General features: G+C 43.1%; 1 protein-coding gene across 1 annotated transcript; it reads right to left on the bottom strand.

Moving 5' to 3' along the window:
* Positions 1–1,583: 1,583 nt before the first annotated feature.
* LOC120809645 (hyaluronan synthase 3) lies at positions 1,584–15,620 on the bottom strand. The gene is made up of 5 exons (XM_040163609.2): positions 15,333–15,620; positions 8,580–8,673; positions 7,902–8,452; positions 7,078–7,179; positions 1,584–6,907 (listed from the first exon to the last, which is right to left on the bottom strand). The coding sequence occupies exons 2-5, from the start codon at positions 8,671–8,673 to the stop codon at positions 5,978–5,980; spliced, it is 1,677 nt and encodes a 558-aa protein (XP_040019543.1). The 5' UTR covers positions 15,333–15,620; the 3' UTR covers positions 1,584–5,977.
* Between the last annotated feature and the right edge of the window lie 1,642 nt (positions 15,621–17,262).

Below are 17,262 nucleotides of genomic sequence, written 5' to 3'. Positions count from 1 at the left end.
ATCCCTCCCTCTGGTTCTTTATGAGAATTGGAACAATGATGACTTACTGACTGTTAATGGGATTATATGATAATGCCAATGCTGTCCATCTCAACCCACCATTTACACTGAATGAATGTCAAGTTCTGCATTAAAGAATTTAATTCAACCAGAACTTTAGCTCCCTTCAGAATACGCCCCAAAACATTGGTACACAGATTTGGCCATATGGTCACAGTGAATGTAATGCTATACATTAATAATAAAAGTGAGATGGAACATGGATCAATTTGGTAACAAACATTCAATTTGTACAACATTTGACATGTTGCCAGAATATTTTGTTTGTGCGTGCGTGGGTGCGCACTTGATTTTTTTTGTGGCGATACGTGGTTAGACGTGGGGATGAGTCTTCACTGGCCACCGGTGGCTGCCCGCATCCAGTTCAAAACATTGGTGCTCACGTACCGTGCTGTGAATGGATCGGGTCCAGCTTACATCCAGGACATGGTCAAACCCTACATCCCGACCTGCACTCTCCGCTCTGCATCCGCAAAAACGGCTCGTTCCTCCCTCACGGAGAGCAAAACACTCAACTAGATCACAACTCTTTGCTGTCCTTGCTCCGAAATGGTGGAACGAGCTCTCTGATGACACCAGGACCGCAGAGAGCCTTCACATATTCTGCCGCAAAACTAAAGACACACCTCTTCAGACTCCTCGACTAAAAGACTAAAAAATTGTAGCGCTTAAATTGTACTTATAATGCCACTTATCTATAGCAAATTATAAATTAGATTATTTGATGAAATTGAAATTTATTGTTTATTGCTCTTCTGAGTTTGTATCCTTAAATGGTAAATGGACTGTACTTGTATAGCGCTTTTCTACAAGCGCTTTAACACTACATGACATCATTCACACACTAATGACAGGAGAACCATACACAGTGACACCTGCCATCAGTAACTAACATTCACACACTGTAGTCACAGCTACAGGAGCAATGTTGGGTTAAGTGTCTTTCCCAAGGACACAACGACATGCGGGTTAGCCGAGCCTGGGATCGAACCGACAACCCTCTGATTGGAGGACGACCGTGCTCCCCACTCACCCACAGAGCATTCAACAGTTATGGTTGAATGCACTTATTGTAAGTTGCTTTGGATAAAAGCATCAGCTAAATGACATGTAATGTGATACATGGTTAGACATGGGGATAAGTGGTGATACGTGACAATAAGGGGGACTAAGTGGTGATAAGTAGTGGTGCATGGGTATACAGGTGGACAAGTGGTAATACATGGTTATGGTGATAAGTGTGGACAAGTAGGACTACCTCTTGATAAGTGGTAATGATAGGAAGTGCTAAGTGGTAATACATGGTAATACATGGGGATAAGTGGTGATAAGCAGTGCTACATGGTTATAAGTGGTGCTACGTGGTGATACAAGTGGAAGCCTTGATGCATGTCTTGTGTGTCATTTGGAGTCTAAGATCCGGAACGTCAACATTTTTTCTGCCAGTAAAGAGTGGTAGCATTACATTAATGGATTGTTTTCAACAAACAGTACAAAATCAGGAAACGTGACAAGCTATATCTGGGAAATAAGTTACCATGGTCCTTTATTTTATCTTCTCTATTTTCCTAACACCAATGTATCAATCTCAGGCTTGCGAACAAATACATTTCTGGTGTCCGTTTTTTATGTACAAAAAGTAAATTAACATACAGGTAATCAGAAATGTATGCTTTATCCTGGGGATCGCAGTAAAAGAACAAAAATGGGACTATTAATATTGTAATGATGTAATGATACAGCAAGTCATATTATAATCCAGCCAATTGTTTCCAATAAATAGTGTTTGAAACTTCTTTGGCTTCACACAGTTGATGAATGAATTAACAAAGGCTTAGTCTACTGTATAAACAGACACAAATGTTCAGTTAATTGAATAGTATCCTGTGGCAAACTATACGGCCACAAAATTTGGCACCTTTACAGTATACCATATACAAAATCTCTGAATCACTAAATGAAACCACGGACAACTGGTGACTTAAACTGAAAAATTGACCACAATGTACATCAATAAGTCACATGTTTGATACTGCACCAAAAGACCCCCCCCCTCCAAATAAAGCAATAACCTGGGCCCAGTTCCTCGTACGTGGCTATCTGAGTTAGCCGGATAATTAATTTTCAGGATGGGATGACGTAGATCAGGCTTTTCGGTTCCCCGAAGCAGGTTTGTCTAAATTTGAATTGAAGAACTTGAACCTGCTCCGCCGCAGGTTCATTCGAGCTGCTGGATTAGTTCATCACTCCCCGGAATCAAAGGGCAGCTCACTTCCTCGTTGATGAAGGAGCGATATCAGTTAGATTAACGTTTTATAGAGAGAGACTTCTCCGAGGTCACAAAGACCTGTTATGACATTACGATGACCTCCTGTACGAGCGCTATAGATGCTGAAAATAGGAATTATTTATTTTACAAGATTTTCCCAAGCCGAAAACGTTACGTGATGAACACCACACGCTGCAGCCGAGCATCCACTGTCCCGCAGACTGTCTCACATACAGTCCCATGGACTGTCTCTCATACTCTATCACACACTGTCTCACTCTCTCATGTTTGACACACTGTCTTTCATACTGTCCATGTCTGTACAGTGTTGCGATGCAGAGAACATCTGGAAAGCCGCTGCATGTCGTGCTCATCGTAAAGTTCTGTTGGTTTATTTGTCATTTAATAAACTTCTGGATGTTCCACATTTCACAGCTTCAATTGATCAAATGTCTGATTATGAACAATGGATATATAATGATTCTCACATACACATTCACACACATATAATAAAACTCCTAGTTCTATATGGTCATCTACACATACATAAGCTGATACAGTACACATATCCTATTCATTCATATCAATAAGATTCTATGGGCTTGTTTTTATCTACATATTCTGAAAGGGTTGACATCATTATTCTCATTGGATGATGATGCATCTGAGTACAACCGTTACACATCCATGAAGCCTCCTGCAAGCAGACACATTTAAAGAAATATAATATGATTGATTAGAGGGACGAGGCACTTGAAATGAGCCTATACCAACACGCATAACGTTAACTTGTGTGCGATACTTTGTTGGGCTTGTAGCCTCACAGGGGGGCGCTGTCAGTTTTTGCCATGATTATAAGATTTATTTAATGTTATTTTGTATAGCATAATATCGCAAATTTGCCTCAGAGGTCTTTACAGTCTGTACACATGTGACATCCTCTGTCCAGAAACCCTCACATCGGCACAGGAAAAACTCCCCAAACAATGAAAAAGTATTTGATGGAGAGAATAAAGGGAAGAAACCTTTAGAGACACAGGCTGATCCTCCCTGGGACGGACAGACTGCGATGGACGTACAGAATGAACAACGTAAAATATGTATAATACGCTCAATTCATCTAAATTAACATATTATCTCATCATATGTGTTCATGATCATTTCCTATCAAAAAAGACGGTCTTCCTTTACGTGTACTTGCCGTTATACTGTTAAAAATCCTGGTTTCGGTGATTGACTCTTCGGCCTTCTAACGTAAGACGCGCACCCGCGATTATCCTGATGACTGACCTCTGGTTCAAACTAACAAGATAGTTTGAGCGCCGATCTGCCTTGGAGGAACCGAGATAGCCTGATGTCAATCATCTCGGTAATCTGAGCTGGATAATCGGACATTTGATCAACTTAGTTGAACCACGTACGAGGAACAGGGCCCTGGTGTCAAATGTTTGGAAATGCTACTCGTTAAATCATAGCTGCTCCACATATTACAGCAGCAGATTATTGTGCTGTTCATGAGTATGAGAGTAAGTGAGGTCTGGTCTAAACAGTCAGCCACTGAAGACATCCACTCTATTACATCCACCTGTGGCTTTAGGTCACTGTAATCATTTGCCTGTCAACACTGGCTGCGTAGCAATACAGAGCGTGCATGGGGGATTAAACATCTCCTAGCTGTTGCTCTAAACATCGGAAGAAATCTCATAGTGGAAACAACCGTCAATCTGCTGAAGCCTCCTATTCATGTGTTGGTTAGGAATCAGTGGAGATAATGGCAGTATTTGGGAATTAGAAAACCATTGGTTTACACTTGAGACCATCTGAAAGTTTGAACTGCAAAATGATTTTTAAAATGTGCTACTTGTATTGTGGCTGTTTTGGGGATCTTCTGCCTTCGTCTTCCAGCCTACAACTCATATTTCCTCAGTGTGGTGTGTTTATTTATTTGTTATATTTGATACTTCTGTATGGAGTAGCAGTTTGTCACGGTTAGCTACCTCCAAGTGATACACAACAGAATATAATATGCTGTTAATCCTCACCCTATTGGGGTAGCCATGTTCTCCTTTTCTGTCTGGAATGTGTTGTAAAATCAATAAAAATATTTATAGAAAATTTGCTAATTGTAACTGCCTTAGTATTCATTATTGAAACTGCATACAATCCCTCTGGGGACTATCTTGGTATGAAATCTCGTTACTGAAAAATGAAGCAAACTCAGAGGGTGCCATATTTGCAGTTAGTCAAGTGGCAACTTGAGGCCGTCCTCAAAGAGGAGTAAATCCCCATAGACCTCCATGTTAAAATGACAAGGAGGAATAAAGCGGTTTACAGCGTTGTACAAATGTACTAATCACTAACATCATTGTTTATGAAAACTGTCCATATTTTGTTTTATATAACTAAACTTAACGTTTTAATTGGTGTGTGACTTCCAGGTCACAACCTGCTTGTTGATATTTGATAAAGTCTGTGGTTCTTTTGGTGACAAAAATGCGGCTCCCACATTTTCAGTATGTTCCTACCGGGATTGCAGCAGTATAACGGCACACATAAAGTTGGAGAGTATGCAAACAGGTATTGGTGAATTTGGAGGCGTTTCCGAGGCATGCTGGGCTAAGTAACAAACCTAATGTAACACACTTATTCTTCTGCTCAGTATAGGATTTGAAAAGGTAAATCCCTGAAGAGATATTACTTCACGAGCATTAGGAGATTATAGCAACCAACTCTTTGAAAGATGCCCATATGGCATACTGTATGTATTTGCCAAAAATAGACATGTGAAAATCCTAACCGAATTTTCACTTAAATGTCTCCGCTAAAACTTGAAAATGGTCTATGTTTATTTTTAAACAGCATTAAAAGAGATGACTGTTTTGAAATGGGGTTCTATAAGGGTCAACATTCTGTTGATGGCTGTCAGCTCGCCCCTAGTTTAGAGAAACGGCCAAGAATATTCACGAGCAAAGTAATATCTGGCTGTGATATTTAACTGTAGGGTAAGACACTAACAATGGATTAATACCTCATATAACCCCACTTCAAAACACCTTTTATACACACTGAGCTTAACTAAGAACTCAACATGCAAGTTGTTTCTCTTTTTCTCTTACTCCTGGGTATTCTCTAACTTCGTATTTTTATAAAGAGTGGAGATGAATGCACAGTACTACATTTAAGATGAAACATTTCTACGATGTATTTTGTGCCGCCTGGAGCAAATTAGCTTGTATCATGCTCAGTCATTACTTTCAATTGACACACTTGCCCTCTTCTTTTCTGGTGTAGAGGTGCTTTGACTTGGAAAATTACCTTGCAATCTATAGTCTATATAGATGTTTAGATGTGTCACATTTGACCACATCTCGTCTCTATCAAAATGATGGACACAAAAAGTCTCAGGGTGTTCCTTTACCTACTTTATATTTATTGAAAGCACAGCACTGTACCGTTGTGCATTTTGTCACCGTTCATCACTGAGTCTCCCCCAACTGGAATGGATTCCAGATGCTCAGATTTCAGATTTACATCTTTTCAACATCCATGATGAAGATGTGATTGTGTTTGTGATTCACAGTTCATCAGTGCATTGGTACAGCCCCACTGCACTGAAACCCGGTGTGAATGTCCTACCTGGTAGCAGGTTTATGCTTCTGCATATGGCAGGTGATACTGTTCTTCCCGCTTGTTACACCGTTTGGCTACGATTGCCAGGTAAAGAACCAGCAGAATTAGCCAGTAGCAGGCATAGAGTATTGTCCCTGCTATCAACAAGGCTTTCTCTCTCTCACTAAATGGCTCCTGTGTTTCACAGTAGATTGTATATGCCACCCCCCCGAAGAGCACCATAGCCCAGACTGTGACAGGTACAGCGCCTATGAAGTTTACCACGATCTTCCTGCGGCCTGAAGTGCCCCATCCAGCCTTGTTGATGGTGAGCAGGGCAAATATTTTGGCGGGGAGCAGGCTGGACATGTAAAGCAGAGAGTACAGGGACATGAAGATCATCACCAGGCTGCCACGCAGGAAACAGGCATAGGTGGCCTTCACCATCCCGACCAGTTGGACTGTTAATAAGAAAAGCAGGATGTTCCAAAGCCTTCCACGGTAGAAGAGATGGATGACGGTGGCAACCAAGAAGAAAGGGAAGAAGCCTGTGACCACGGACTCATAGGTCATCCAGAGGCTGTGCTTGTGGAACCACAGGGCGTTATACAGCCACTCGCGGAAATAAGACTTGCTCCATCGAGTCTGCTGGTTGAGCCAACGCAGATACTGGGTGGGTGTCTCAGTCTGGCAATGCGATCGTGCTGTGAATTTAGTCTTGTAGCCAAAGCTGAGCACCCGATTGGTGAGGTGGCGGTCATCACCGAAGCTGCACTTGGAGCCCAGGAAGGTCTGGTGATACCAGGGTTCCAGGAAGCGCTGGAGCAAAGAGTTCCTATACATCCCCAGAGGGCCGCTGATACACTGGACACACCCAAAGTAGGACTGGCAGGCCCGCTCGATGTTGAAGGCCATCCAGTAGCGTACGCTACTTAGGAAGGAGATCCAGGAGTCATATTTATTAAGAATCTGGAGGATAGGAAATGCAGAGAACATAGATCAACAATGGAGAAAAAGAAAAATGTACTGTCATGACAGTGATGAAGTGAGCTTACAAACACCTCGCTTGGCGACGAAAGATTTTTTAAGTTGACTTTCAAATAAACATGTATAGTCCTCATCGTTGTGTTGTATTTTACCTGCACGTCTCCGCCAACCCCTCCCACCATAGGATCTTCCTCAAGGATCTTCAGCATTTCTATGGTGCATGCTGGGTCTAGAACAGTGTCTGAGTCACACACCTCAAAAAAGGACATAACAAGCACAGGTTTTCAATAACATACACATATACTTTCATTGGACAAGTTAAGGCTGCCAGTGTTGCATAACAGAGGGAAATTCATTAGAGAAAAGAGAAGCTGCTGACAGATCCCAGCACGTTCATTCTAACTAGACTGAACTTGGTCAGCTGTTGAAATGACCGTTGACCCACAGGAAGGGCAAAATAGTGCATGGACAGATCCCCAAATCACTTGCAATGTGGAGTGTATGAGTATAAATTGTCCTCTACTGATGGCTTTGTAATGTGATTATTGTTGTACACTGCTACATACAATTGGTTATCAATTTTAGGGCTTGCTGCCAAATTATACAGCTAACTAATACAGTAAAAAACTTTCTGGAACATGGAAAAAGTCAATGCTGCAGTACAATTGTAAAGGACAGACTTTTCAGCTGTTACAAACACAACAACAAAAAAAACACCAATGACATTAAGATGACACGCTTGTATGATGAATATTCTGTTCCAATCTGATCAAAACATTGAGCAGAGAAATGTGTTGATTCCTTCTTTATGCACTGACTCAGGTCTTGCAGTGGCATAAAGAGTTCTTTCAGTCTTTCAGGTTTTCATGTAGCCATTTGGAATCGGGAAACCCTTGAATATAATAATGATGTAAAGTGGCCGTCTAAACTTTATTTAAAACTTCAAAACATGCATACTATTTTCAGTGTACCTTACCTGCAAATAATCCACACTGTCCCCAAGTGCTTTAAAGGCAGTGTACATGACCTCTCTTTTCCCTCCCCACTCCTGCATGATACAGGAGTAGCGGCAGCCTCTGACCAGCCGAGCCACTCGTGCTGCCTCCTCCATGTGCACTGTGCTCCTCCCGCCACCTCCGACTCCTCCACCTCCACTCCCATCACTGTGGTAGTTTCCCTTCCACACCATCCTGCCAGCCTGGTCAGCCCCGCCCATCACCTCGAGGAAAATGTCATTCATGTAGCTGTCCTCTGGCCGGTTCCCATCCACTACCAGCACCACCTTCAGACCAGGGAAGGAGATTCGGCGGACGCTGCGAAGGCATTTCCTCAGGTAGTCTGGGTCCTCCTGGTAAGCAGCAATGCAGAGAGCCACGGACCTTCGGAGGTGCTGTGGCTGGGAGGGGCTCCTCATCCGCCGATGCTCCAGGAAGGCAAAGAGGCTCTGGAGGAGGAGATGGAGGGAAAGGAAGGCCCCATAGAGGCCAAAAGAGAGATGGTGCTGCTCAGTGTGGATGAACTGGTAGCCTTTATAAGGAAGAAAGCCAGTGGAGACAAACCAAAAACACATCACTTGTTATAATCACCATCATGGCCATCACTTGTTTTAATTATCATTTACATGTTTCTCTATCTGTAGAATTTTAAACGTAACCTGTAACATAGGCAAGCAGGATGGTAAAGAGAACCACCGCGGCAAAAAGGGTGGTGACCACGATGTTCAGCGCATTCCTGCAGCGAGAGGGCATCTGAAGGTGGAGAATGTGGGGTATGAGAAGGAGAACACAAATGAGAAGGAGGCAAAAGGTTTGTGGTATAGAAAGGGTGATATACTAAGGTGAATGAAAAGGCATTGTAGGCAGGAAAAGAGAAAATTTAAACTGCAAGTGAGCAAACTGCCTTTGAATAGACTTAACAGCAGTTGCAACCAAATGGGCTACTTACACGCGTGAGGAACTTGAGCATGTTATTCAATACCGCAAAGGGTAAATATCAACACAGGTCTTTTGTACAAGTCGGGTGAGACCATCTAAAATGTCCCGTTTCTTCTGGGAAACCTTTTTATTGACCAATGTCCGCTAAAAAGAGGAGCAATGCGGTTTTCGTCCTGGTTGTGGAACAACGGACCAGCTCTTCACTCTTTCTAGGATCATAGAGGGGGCTTGGGAGTATGCTCATCCAGTCTACATGTGTTTTGTGGACTTGGAGAAGGCGTATGACCGGGTCCCCCGAGAGATACTGTGGGAGGTGCTGCGGGAGTACAGGGTGAGGGGGTCCTTGCTTGGGGCCATCCAATCCTTGTACGCCCAAAGCGAGAGCTGTGTTCGGGTGCTCGGCAGTAAGTCAAAGGCGTTTCTGGTGGGGGTTGGCCTTCGCCAGGGCTGCGCCTTGTCACCAATCTTGTTTGTGGTTTTCATGGACAGGATATCGAGGCGTAGTCGGGGGGAGCAGGGTCTACAGTTCGGGGGGCTGCGGATCTCATCGCCGCTTTTTGCAGATGATGTGGTCCTGATGGCATCTTCCGTCTGTGACCTCCAACTCTCACTGGAGCGTTTCGCAGTCAAGTGTGAAGCGGTCGGGATGAGGATTAGCACCTCTAAATCTGAGGCCATGGTTCTCAGCAGGAAACCGATGGATTGCCTACTCCAGGTAGGGAATGTGTCCTTACCCCAAGTGAAGGAGTTCAAGTACCTCGGGGTCTTGTTCACGGGTGAGGGGAAGATGGAGTGTGAGTTTGGCCGGAGAATCGGAGCAGAGGGGGTGGGTTTTGCACTCGCTTTACCGCACCGTTGTGACGAAAAGAGAGCTGAGCCAGAAGGCAAAGCTCTCGATCTACCGGTCAATCTTCGTTCCTACCCTCACCTATGGTCATGAAAGATGGGTCATGACCGAAAGAACTAGGTCACGGGTACAAGCGGCCGAAATGGGTTTCCTCAGGAGAGTGGCTGGCGCCTCCCTTAGGGATAGGGTGAGAAGCTCAGCCATTCGCGAGGAGCTCGGAGTAGAGCCGCTGCTCCTTTGCGTCGAAAGGAGACAGTTGAGGTGGTTTGGGCATCTGGTGAGGATGCCCCCTGGGCGCCTCCCTAGGGAGTAGTTTCAGGCACGGCCAGCTGGGAAGAGGCCCCGGGGAAGACCCAGGACTAGGTGGAGAGATTATATCTCTGCACTGGCCTGGGAACGCCTTGGGATCCCCCAGTCAGAGCTGGTAGATGTGGCCCGGGAAAGGAAAGTTTGGGGTCCCCTGCTGGAGCTGTTGCCCCCGCGACCCGACCCCGGATAAACGGTTGAAGATGGATGGATGGATGGATGTCCGCTAAAAGGTACCAGCATCAGACATTGACATGGTCACATGATGCCTTATTCATCCGTCTGTCACAATGCAAGATAGCAATGCATTTGTGTGTGTGTGTGGTCCAAAATGGGTATTGGTAACTAATTACTAATATACACAAAAGACAGAGTAAGTAACTCGTTAGTGATATAATCCCTTGCAGAAATAATCGCTCATCAAGTCATTTGTAGACAGCTTGTCAGTTATTTTAAAAAAGGCTCTCTAACCATACCTGATGTTAACATATGTAAACACAGAGTAACAAAATAACTGTCAGGGATGCAGGGAGGAGGCAGGACTCAAACGCAGATCGGTCTCCGATCGACCACGAGAAGGCCTCCTTCTCTGGAGGCAGCGTGGTGGGCGGCGGATGACGAGAGCGGCGACCCAAGCGCCTTCTGGGGACTCTGGGAGAGCCCACTGCGTCTGCCAGGAAGCCTGCTGGCGAAAGAGGGCAGGCGTTCTCTCTGCCACTGGCAGCTAGCTGAAGGCTACGTGGCCCGCCAAGAGCAAGACGGGTACCGCAGAACTGGCTCTGGGGAAAAAAACTCTGCTGAGTCCTTTCTGGGTTGCGTCATTCTGTCAGGGGTTGCGTGGGAGGAGGCCAGACTCAAACGCAGACTTTTTAGAAAATAAAATACTTTAATTGTCAAAAAGGCAAAAGCAAAAGGCCAACAGGCAAAAACGCACACGAACCAGGGGGAAAACGGCAGACCGGAACTACGAACATCCACGACGAAAGACAATGACGCGACAAGTGACACAAGAGACACAAGAGACACACTGCTTAAATACACTAGGGAGGTGCAGGTGATTGGACACAGGTCAGACAATCACAGACGATGACAGGACAAGGCAGGAAGTGAAGTTACCCAGGGAGACAAGAAGCAGAAAACTACAAAATAAGACAGGAAATAAAACCACACCATGACAATAACCACAACAGTCTATTGAACAGAACACTTAGTTTACGCACACAAGTAAAGGTATCTATTTGATTATGATTAGCTACGGTCAAACTTAACATCAGTAACAGATATATAGTGATTTATAGGTTAGAAGCTAGGTACTGAATTTTAAAGTAATGCCCTATTATATTTTCATACTGGAATTACTCTCAATTATCAATCATGCCTTGGGTGTAAAAGACTTGGTTTTTCAGTTCAGCTGTATTTGCTGTAAAACACCATTAAAAAAACAAAAAACACACCAACAATTAACCTCACTGTGTAAGGACAACACAGAGGTAAAAAACTTGAAATTTCCTGTAAGTACTATTACTATTTCTTATTATTATTGGTAACATTTTAACCAAAGAATTACATCTCCTCCCAAACCTCCAGCTCAGACCATTTCCCTAACTTCACATAATGTTCCCCTCTGCCACTCCTTTCTTCCCGGTCCCTGGGTTAATAGTTCTAATTAAAGGCTAGCCTGGGTTGGGCCAGTGCTTGGGAACAGTTCTCCCTTTTCATTCATGAAATTACCTCCTGGCCCCCCTCACCCTCCACCCCCAACCCACCTGGCCAGGCCAAGGCAAGAGAGAATGACTGTTATTTATATCTCAGTCAGCTCTCTAGGACACACTGGCACAGACAGATTTATCCATCTCTCTGAGTGGGTGTATAGATGTACATCCTGGCACTCTAGAGACCCTCTATCTGACATCTAGGTTCTGACAAAAGGGGAGTTTTGGAAATAGAGGTTTTGGAAAACATACAAAGGATTTTCATCATCACCGTCATTTAGAGGTTCTTTCCCCTAACAGCACAATTTCTCTAAAATCTGTTCTCTCCTTTTCTGTTCTCTCTTGTCTTTCTTATTGCGGCACTCTTGACTGTTTGGGTTTGTCAAAATGTTGAAAAATCCACCCAATGACTAAAAGACTAACAAATTGTAGCACTTAAATTGTTCTTATAATGGCACTTATCTGTTACTGTACTGTTAATTTATAATGCACACATTTCATTTAAGTCTTTCTTTTACAACCTGCTCAGTTTTGCACTTTTCCTCCTTACCTCATTTCTGCCTTATCGTTACCTCATTTTTCTTTTTCTTTCATGTACATTTATGTAAATATTGTATTTTCATTTTTATTTTGAATTGGTCGGCTTTCCAGAAAAGGCAAGCACGAGAATTTCAATACACAGGGCGTGTGTAACTGACAATAAAAATCTTTGAATCTTGAATCTTTGAATCTATAGCAAATTGTAAATTGGCTTATTTGAGGAAATTGTACTTTCTTGTTCTTCTGAGTTTGTATCCCTATGGTTGAATGCACTTATTGTAAGTCGCTTTGGATAAAAGCGTCAGCTAAATGACATGTGATGTAATGTAATGTAATAATTGAATGGGGTTACAAAGTTACAGGGTACATTTATTATCATTGTACAAAAGGGTTTGGCAATTAATCACAGTCACATTTAGCTATAAAAGGAGAAAAAATAAGTATAAGTTACTGTAGTTTATGTTGAGGGTTGAGAATTACGGTGTCTTACAGCTTAAGGACAAAAGCTGCAGGAGGGAGGTGTTTTCTGTCTTTCTTTTCAGATGAGAATGAGGTGGGCAGGCTGTGGCTGAGGTAGCTATTGTCATTTAATATTCTTCCAACCCCCACTTTTAAACCTCAGATTTTGGACCTCTGCATTTCTAAAATGCTGCATTGTGGTGATGACTCGAGAACCAGTTTCTCAAAGCACTTTATTCCAATAGGTGTGAGTGCTATGATGCACTTGTCATTTAGACTGGACACTGCCGCTGATGGCAGCAGAAGAAGCGGAGGCAGCGTGGTCTTAAAGTCCTGGGGCTACAGGCCAGTTGAAAAGCAGACAGTAACATGGACTGTTTAATGACAAGGGCCTTAGTTACCAGAGGGGCATGTTGGAAGGCGGGGGAGCTGGGATTAGCCTGCTGGCTATGTGGGGGAGGGAGGCAGTTACAATTAAAATACGTTTATATCAGCCTGAGCATGGTTGCTGCAGCTACTTGTTTTTTATATTTAAATATTACTAAGCCTACGTTATTTGCAGAAATGTATCAACCATGTTTCTGTCGAATGAAACTGAGCTAAATTGATTTATTATTAATAAGATGATTTCTTCCGAAAATCTCATAAACATAAAAAACATAAACATACATTATATCAATATGAGTGTGGAGGGTTATACCCAGGGATCATTGCTGCCTTACGACAGCTAAACAAAGGCTCATCATCTCAACACTGAATTGGTGATCACAGTGAACAGGTTTTTGGACATAACTCAATAATTCATATTCAAGTCTAATTTCATAAAATGAGAAAAACTTTCACTAATTGTTCTTCATTGTTACTTGGAAAGAATAAGTTGTTTGATGAAATATGCATTATTTTGAGTCTTTTTTTAAAATTTTATTAGCGTCACTATATCAGCTTCTACCATGAATATTTGTGCTTTCTCGCATCACAGGTTTCATAGATTGAGGTTAATCTGGTCCCTGGTCATGCCTCCTGACATGGTGGTCACATCTGATGGTGGTTATATCTGATGGGGGTTACATCTTATACCACAATGTTTACCATTTGGTTCTAAACTTTTCTTTCCTAAAAATTTTCAAATGTCACCGGGCTACCAAACAGAGGAGCATCTGCACTTTGTTGTTTGCAGCATAGTTTTACGGTTCGCCATGTGAGGAAACTACCGTCTAGTATCAGCTCACCTCCCTTGGAACCATGACAACGGCGGTACCAAAAAAGGTACAACTTTTGCTGATGAAGATGATAGCCTGATCTCATCCAGTAATCAAAGCATTTTATTTACCTGAGAAAGGTAATTCTCCATAATTCCTATATATCCCATGACATGTTATGCACTTACTTTTGAACCATTAAAAGAGCTATGAATGCACCAGGAGGGTGGGAAGGAAGGTATATGGCTCCAAGAAACATTATTGTATATTTATTAATAGATTTCAGCCAGGAGACCGAAAACTGCATTTTCTTTTGAAAAGACTGGGCAAAAATTGACACAAGTGGCTGGCTTTTGAAAGAAAATGCATGAAAAGGAGAAATACCTTTAAGTAAGAAATCATACAAACTATTGTATGAGGTAACGGTGCACCTGGTAACAAAGTGTTTACTTGTTGTACTTCTAGATGTAATAGTACATTACAGTGTGTGTGCAGTGTGTTTTAAAGTTGGACATGACAAAATAAAGTCAGTTCCACAGTTATTTAAACTTTGCTATTTGCACCAGACCAAGTGAGGCTGTCTACATCTATGAGTGAAATGAGCAAGAATGTGCTTCAGTGCTTGGAATTTAACTTTACATCATTAAAGAAGAATCATTTGTTATTTCATGCCTCAAAAGTCACATGGTCTTGCAACTTTAAGATTATGCCATCAACTAATCTACCTTTTTGACACAAGCATAGTGTCTATCTAATTCATTCACCTTAAGTCTGCTAAGTAAGAAAAAGCCAGCAGGTCTGGCATGGCAGTGATCCCATGGAAAATCCAATGGGCCAGCGTTTTCTTTGGAGAAGGCAGAAGTTTCTGTCCACCGTTACCTAACGGTCACCGTCTGGGAGAAAGCAGCGCATGTACATGCAAGGAGGCAGCACAAACACACACACACACACACAGACACACACTTATTCTTCAACTATCACTCCGTCATTTTACAACGTCCCCGAGCAGTTGGCGCAAAAATGAGCAGCAGCTCATGGATTTCTTTAGTCATGCCAAACTGATTGGCTGACTTACTCACTCACAGAAACAGACACACACACAGTGTCAAGCAGAAAAAAATATTTTCTCTACCTCACATTGCAAACACACTCACCACACAAATCAGAACACACTCAAGTCTTTGTATGGCATTTTCTGAACGTCACTTAAGGTTTTAGAAACATTAAAAAAAAATTATTAACAACTACTTGCCAAACCTGAAGCGGGATTTAAACCCTTTCCCTAGCATATCCTATCAAATTCGAATCCTAAACCCAAATGTAATTGCATAAGGAAGGATGTGTCTTATCGTTCTGTTTTCCTAATCAGCAATTTAGTATCTTATTGCAAAACATATTTTAAAATCTTACCTTCCTGATCCAGTGGATCCTTGGCGTCTTTGTCTCCCACCAAGGACTCCCCCAGACCTCCGTCCGTTGAGCCGGGACGTCCAGCCTCTGCGCTCCTCAGCACAGCACTCTCCTTGTTCTGCACCCCTCCTTCTACTAGCTCACACTACATCTTTATTCCAGCCAGCTCGCTTAATTCAGGAGATACCACATCCAAAAATACAGCAAGCAGCTGAAACCACTACCCTCCAACACTTCTTTGAGCCAGCCTCTCCTCTGCCAGCACCTCCCCCTCCTCTTCTTCCTCCCCCACCTCCTCCCTCTATCTCCCAGGACTGTCCCAGGGCATGAAGGCCCCCAGCTGAGATGTGATCAGAGGTGCTCAGCAAGCAGCTGATGCTGGTGTAGTCTTGCGGCTGTAGCACACAGGTTGGGGGTGGTAGTCCATCCTTGTTCCTGATTTCCACCATCAGCAAGGGGCCAATGCGAGGATGAAGGTGAAGATCGCATGACGCATGATCGCAAGTCGGATTTTGTCTTTGCGCCCTGTAACAAATAATTTGCAGACTTCCTCACCTCCCCCCTCTTCTCCTTCTGCCCGTGCTGCAGTATCAACTCTTCTCTGCATCCCGTTTCCAGAAGAGCCCAAATGATTTTTCCTCCTTATGTCCGCTGTCACTGCACTGTCCCGACACTATTAAGCTTCTCCTCTACATCTCCCCTCTCGGTTTCCTATAACCCCCCTTTCCTTGCCTCGCCCCCTCCCTTCCTTGGACACCCCCAGCTAGCTCCCTATCCCTCTGCAATGCAGCCAGCAGTCTCCGACAATCCTTGGGACTGTTTGACCGGAGCCCCCTCTCCTCTTTCTCCACCTCTCCGCCTGACTCAAAGCATCCTTTATGGTCGTATTTATTTACCCTTTCTCTCCTCTCCTTCACTGAAGCCATGCTGCTGACGTCCAGGTTCCATGGCTGGGGAGGCAGCCTCACACACACTGCATTACGCAATTTTACATTACAGGTCATTTTAGCTGACGCTTTTATCCAAAGCGACTTACATTGCATTTTTAACCCATGACCGGGGAGCAATTAGGAGTTAGATGTCTTGCTCAGGGACACTTCGACATGGGACATGGCCAGGGCTTGAACCGCCAACCTTGAGGTTCCCAGCGCACCCTCTCTACCCCTGCGCCACGTCGACCCAATTGAGTCTTTACACCACACTGCATTTCATTTATGTTAGTTGATAGAATGCATATTACAGAGAAACAGGCAAAAATTGTTCCACTCTATCACCTTACAAGTTGAGCATACCTGACAATACGTTCTTTCTGGCTCCCTGACTGTATAACACACTTGAGTAACAGCACTTACTGTTTTAGCCCTTGGGTTTTATCAGTCAAATGGGCCTTTGCTTCAGCACTGCAAAAGGCTTTGAAATATGCTTCTGCTGAGATAAAGCTGACTCTTTCTTTACATTGAGGTTTGCGATAGGGCATGGTATCTTTTGGGAATGAGCAGAAATACCCCAGTACACCTAGTAGGATCAACATCTTTCAAGACAAATGGTATCTGTAAATGATCCTATTTGTGCCCAAATCTAGGGGGGGAAAAAACAATTTCTATGGTTTTGTGTGAGTTCTTCAATACATAGTCAGGACTGCCTGCACAGGATAGCAGTGGCGCTATAGTCACTGCTAAGAGCACTATTTAGATGGATAGCGATTGTAAAAAGAAAGTCTCATGTTTTGAGATATTTTAGAAACAGGCTGTCTGAAATGTATTTATGTAAATAATGGCAAATTAAATTGTTCACAGGATATCCAAGTCAAAACCATTTAGTCATGTTTATCATTTTTGTGAAATAGTCACTAGCAATAACAAATTGATATCCTAATAAATTAACTATATAAAAGATATTAAGATATTTTCTTTTGAATTGTGATCATACA

Source organism: Gasterosteus aculeatus, chromosome X (assembly GCF_964276395.1).
Source record: "Gasterosteus aculeatus chromosome X, fGasAcu3.hap1.1, whole genome shotgun sequence".
Taxonomy (NCBI): Eukaryota; Metazoa; Chordata; class Actinopteri; order Perciformes; family Gasterosteidae; genus Gasterosteus; species Gasterosteus aculeatus.
This window is presented reverse-complemented; position numbering and strand designations above follow the sequence as displayed.

Excerpts from the sequence above, each read along its gene's own strand:
- LOC120809645 (XM_040163609.2), bottom strand. The coding sequence starts at position 8,673 with ATGCCCTCTCGCTGCAGGAATGCGCTGAACATCGTGGTCACCACCCTT. Across the intron at positions 7,180-7,901 it reads ACAGTGTGGATTATTTGCAG|GTGTGTGACTCAGACACTGT; the intron begins GTAAGGTACACT and ends TCCTTTTTTGAG. Across the intron at positions 6,908-7,077 it reads GGGTTGGCGGAGACGTGCAG|ATTCTTAATAAATATGACTC; the intron begins GTAAAATACAAC and ends CCTATCCTCCAG.